Raw genomic sequence first — 5000 nt, forward strand, 5'->3', positions numbered from 1 at the left:
ACCTTGCCGGTGAGGGCTGACCATACTTTAAGTGTGTTGTCGTCTGACCCGCTGACGATGAGGTCACCGCTGAACTGGAGACAGGTGATCACATGATCATCATGACCTTTTAGCACCTGAGAGAGAGACAGACATTTAAATTCACCTCCTTTCACCTCCAGAAACGCCCCCATTAATCTGGGGGAGGAAGCCCCTTCAGCACATCCTGCTGTAGTCACATGTAAATCTACTATGTATGGGGACACGTGTTTGTTCTGTCATGTGAAAACTAACAGCCCACCTACATCCATGTTATCTGCTCTAAACTAATATGCTGCACCTCCACATGCTGATGACTCCATCCTTCTGTTTAGTCTCACATAGTCCCTTACTTCTAATTAAACATAGTCCCTTACTTCTTATTAAACATAGTCCCTTACTTCTTATTAAACTATGCTGCACCTCCACATGCTGATGACCCCATCCTTCTGTTTAGTCTCACATAGTCCCTTACTTCTAATTAAACATAGTCCCTTACTTCTTATTAAACATAGTCCCTTACTTCTTATTAAACTATGCTGCACCTCCACATGCTGATGACCCCATCCTTCTGTTTAGTCTCACATAGTCCCTTACTTCTTATTAAACATAGTCCCTTACTTCTTATTAAACATAGTCCCTTACTTCTTATTAAACATAGTCCCTTACTTCTTATTAAACTAATATGCTGCACCTCCACATGCTGATGACCCCATCCTTCTGTTTAGTCTCACATAGTCCCTTACTTCTTATTAAACATAGTCCCTTACTTCTTATTAAACATAGTCCCTTACTTCTTATTAAACATAGTCCCTTACTTCTTATTAAACTAATATTCTGCACCTCCACATGCTGATGACCCCATCCTTCTGTTTAGTCTCACATAGTCCCTTACTTCTTATTAAACGTAGTCCCTTACTTCTTATTAAACTAATATTCTGCACCTCCACATGCTGATGACCCCATCCTTCTGTTTAGTCTCACATAGTCCCTTACTTCTTATTAAACATAGTCCCTTACTTCTTATTAAACATAGTCCCTTACTTCTTATTAAACATAGTCCCTTACTTCTTATTAAACTAATATTCTGCACCTCCATATGCTGATGACCCCATCCTTCTGTTTAGTCTCACATAGTCCCTTACTTCTTATTAAACTATGCTGCACCTCCACATGCTGATGACCCCATCCTTCTGTTTAGTCTCACATAGTCCCTTACTTTCCCTTACTTCTTATTAAACTATGCTGCACCTCCACATGCTGATGACCCCATCCTTCTGTTTAGTCTCACATAGTCCCTTACTTCTAATTAAACATAGTCCCTTACTTCTTATTAAACATAGTCCCTTACTTCTTATTAAACTATGCTGCACCTCCACATGCTGATGACCCCATCCTTCTGTTTAGTCTCACATAGTCCCTTACTTCTAATTAAACATAGTCCCTTACTTCTTATTAAACATAGTCCCTTACTTCTTATTAAACTATGCTGCACCTCCACATGCTGATGACCCCATCCTTCTGTTTAGTCTCACATAGTCCCTTACTTCTTATTAAACATAGTCCCTTACTTCTTATTAAACATAGTCCCTTACTTCTTATTAAACATAGTCCCTTACTTCTTATTAAACTAATATTCTGCACCTCCACATGCTGATGACCCCATCCTTCTGTTTAGTCTCACATAGTCCCTTACTTCTTATTAAACGTAGTCCCTTACTTCTTATTAAACTAATATTCTGCACCTCCATATGCTGATGACCCCATCCTTCTGTTTAGTCTCACATAGTCCCTTACTTCCTATTAAACATAGTCCCTTACTTCTTATTAAACATAGTCCCTTACTTCTTATTAAACATAGTCCCTTACTTCTTATTAAACTAATATTCTGCACCTCCATATGCTGATGACCCCATCCTTCTGTTTAGTCTCACATAGTCCCTTACTTCTTATTAAACTATGCTGCACCTCCATATGCTGATGACCCCATCCTTCTGTTTAGTCTCACATAGTCCCTTACTTCTTATTAAACTAATATGCTGCACCTCCATATGCTGATGACCCCATCCTTCTGTTTAGTCTCACATAGTCCCTTACTTCTTATTAAACATAGTCCCTTACTTCTTATTCTACTTCTATAATTTAGCAGTTTTATGTGAAGAATTTTCATGTCTGATCTTCCTTTGTCCTTTTATTGTCAAAAGAGTTGATGTTATAGTTTTTATACTGCACCGATAAAGCTACACTGACAGTCAGTCCAATACAGACAGCAATACAGATGGAAGACAGTGATTTTGAAGTGGTATTGAGACTGTGTGGTCACAGTGTGTACATGCTTGTGCGTCTGCTGTGTGTGTGTGTGTGTGTGTGTATATGTGTGTGTGTGTGTGCACCTTAGGTGTGCGTGTGTCGCCTGTCCTCCAGTTGGTTTCTATGCGGTGCTGTCTGATGTAAGCAGACTTCCACGGACTGACGACCACACCCGGCCTCACACTCTTCCTCCGCCGAGACAACACACACTCGGCTATTCCTACAGAGAGAGAGAGAGAGCGAGAGAGAGACTTAACTAAGGGGGACAGACTAGTCCAAGGAATATGCATGGTTAAAGCATAAACCTTCTTAAAGAACAAAACAGTCTTCTGCTGGTGGCCACTGGGAGCTGCCCATTACAACCACAAGTTTCCGGTAAGTGGAGCAAACAGGTCATTAATACCTTGCTCTGCGGAGCAGCGACTGCTGCAGCAATCGGTGGCTCCACTGTTAGCTGCTGCTAGCCAGCGTCATCTGGATTTCTGCTGAGTGCATTTCTTCCACTGCCAGGTCAGGCTCCATGGAAGCCTGCGAGGTCAGGCTCCATGGAAGCCTGCGAGGTCAGGCAGCATGGAAGCCTGCGAGGTCAGGCAGCATGGAAGCCTGCGAGGTCAGGCAGCATGGAAGCCTGCGAGGTCAGGCAGCATGGAAGCCTGCGAGGTCAGGCTCCATGGAAGCCTGCGAGGTCAGGCAGCATGGAAGCCTGCGAGGTCAGGCTCCATGGAAGCCTGCCACGTCAGGCTCCATGGAAGCCTGCGAGGTCAGGCAGCATGGAAGCCTGCGAGGTCAGGCAGCATGGAAGCCTGCGAGGTCAGGCAGCATGGAAGCCTGCGAGGTCAGGCAGCATGGAAGCCTGCGAGGTCAGGCAGCATGGAAGCCTGCGAGGTCAGGCTCCATGGAAGCCTGCGAGGTCAGGCTCCATGGAAGCCTGCGAGGTCAGGCAGCATGGAAGCCTGCGAGGTCAGGCAGCATGGAAGCCTGCCAGGTCAGGCTCCATGGAAGCCTGCGAGGTCAGGCTCCATGGAAGCCTGTGAGGTCAGGCTCCATGGAAGCCTGCGAGGTCAGGCAGCATGGAAGCCTGCGAGGTCAGGCTCCATGGAAGCCTGTGAGGTCAGGCTCCATGGAAGCCTGCGAGGTCAGGCAGCATGGAAGCCTGTGAGGTCAGGCTCCATGGAAGCCTGCGAGGTCAGGCTCCATGGAAGCCTGCGAGGTCAGGCAGCATGGAAGCCTGCGAGGTCAGGCAGCATGGAAGCCTGCGAGGTCAGGCTCCATGGAAGCCTGCGAGGTCAGGCTCCATGCTTGTACATGTGTTGGAAGCCAAAGCCAGGTACTGTAGCATGATGAGCAACGCTAGGTTAAACTCATTTGCATGCCTCATGGGTATTAGCTAGTAATGCTGGCTTCATTGGTATGGCAGCTGCATAGCGCTAACACAAGCTAGCCTCATTTGTATGCCTAATGAGTTCTGGCTTATGCTAGCTGGCTTCATTAGCATGGCTGCTGAGCGGGCTGGCATCACTCCTGATGCAACACAGTGCAGCCACTCTGTGTTTGTGAATGTCTTTGTGTGTCTGCGTATGTATATACGTGTGTGTGTGTGTGTGTGTGTGTGTGTGTGTGTGTTTACGTACCCTCCTCTCTACATTTCTCTCTCCACAGTAAATTGTCTTCTGCCAGGATCCTCCAGTACCTGCAGGTCTGAGCTGCCTGCATCAGGTCCCTGGGCCCCAGAAAGGTTAAGACATACAGAGCCAGCTACACACACACACACACACACACACACACACACACACACACACACACACACACACACAGAGGGAAGCGAGGTGAGAGAGTGAAAAGGGAGAGAGAGAGAAAATGGTTCAAAGACACACACACACAGGAAGTAAACGTTTATAACAGGATGGAATTTGTTTAACAGAGGTCAGAAAACAAGTGGATGTATAGATGTGTGTACAAGTTTGTGTATGTTTATGTAGGTATGTATGTATGAGTGTGTGTGTGTGTGTGTGTGTGTGTGTGTGTGTGTGTGTGTGTGTGTGTGCGTGTGTGTGTGTGTGCGTGTGCGTTTACCTCTTTAGGCAGCAGTGATATGAAGTCTCTTTGGAACTGGGGCTCAATGACCTGCATCATGTGCTTCACCTGACTGGTCTCACACCTGTCAATCAACTCATCCAGAGCCAGCAGCCTCTCGGGCCCGCTCCATGTCTGAGCAGAGCAGACAGCCAGGCGGGGAGACAGGCAGGGACAGGCAGAGGGGGAGAGACAGGCAGAGGGGGAGAGACAGGCAGGGACAGGCAGAGGGGGAGAGACAGGCAGAGGGGGAGAGACAGGCAGGGACAGGCAGAGGGGGAGAGACAGGCAGAGGGGGAGAGACAGGCAGGGACAGGCAGAGGGGGAGAGAGACAGGCAGGGACAGGCAGAGGGGGAGAGACAGGCAGGGGCAGGCAGAGGGGGAGAGACAGGCAGGGACAGGCAGAGGGGGAGAGACAGGCAGAGGGGGAGAGACAGGCAGGGACAGGCAGAGGGGGAGAGACAGGCAGGGACAGGCAGAGGGGGAGAGACAGGCAGGGACAGGCAGAGGGGGAGAGACAGGCAGGGACAGGCAGAGGGGGAGAGACAGGCAGAGGGGGAGAGACAGGCAGGGACAGGCAGAGGGGGAGAGACAGGCA

General features: G+C 48.2%; 1 protein-coding gene across 2 annotated transcripts in view; it reads right to left on the reverse strand.

The window, feature by feature from the left end:
* Window positions 1–5000, reverse strand: part of LOC130130673 (F-box/WD repeat-containing protein 7-like) — a 49220-nt gene that overhangs the window by 20755 nt on the left and 23465 nt on the right. For both annotated transcript variants that reach the window (XM_056300446.1, XM_056300445.1), the window contains exons 4-7: window positions 4402–4536; window positions 3960–4083; window positions 2412–2548; window positions 3–116 (exon numbers count right to left, since the gene is read on the reverse strand). In XM_056300446.1, the coding sequence (XP_056156421.1) occupies window positions 3–116; window positions 2412–2548; window positions 3960–4083; window positions 4402–4536 (510 nt within the window). The remainder of the gene's footprint in view (window positions 1–2; window positions 117–2411; window positions 2549–3959; window positions 4084–4401; window positions 4537–5000) is intronic.

This window comes from Lampris incognitus, chromosome 20 (genome assembly GCF_029633865.1).
Source record: "Lampris incognitus isolate fLamInc1 chromosome 20, fLamInc1.hap2, whole genome shotgun sequence".
NCBI lineage: Eukaryota > Metazoa > Chordata > Actinopteri > Lampriformes > Lampridae > Lampris > Lampris incognitus.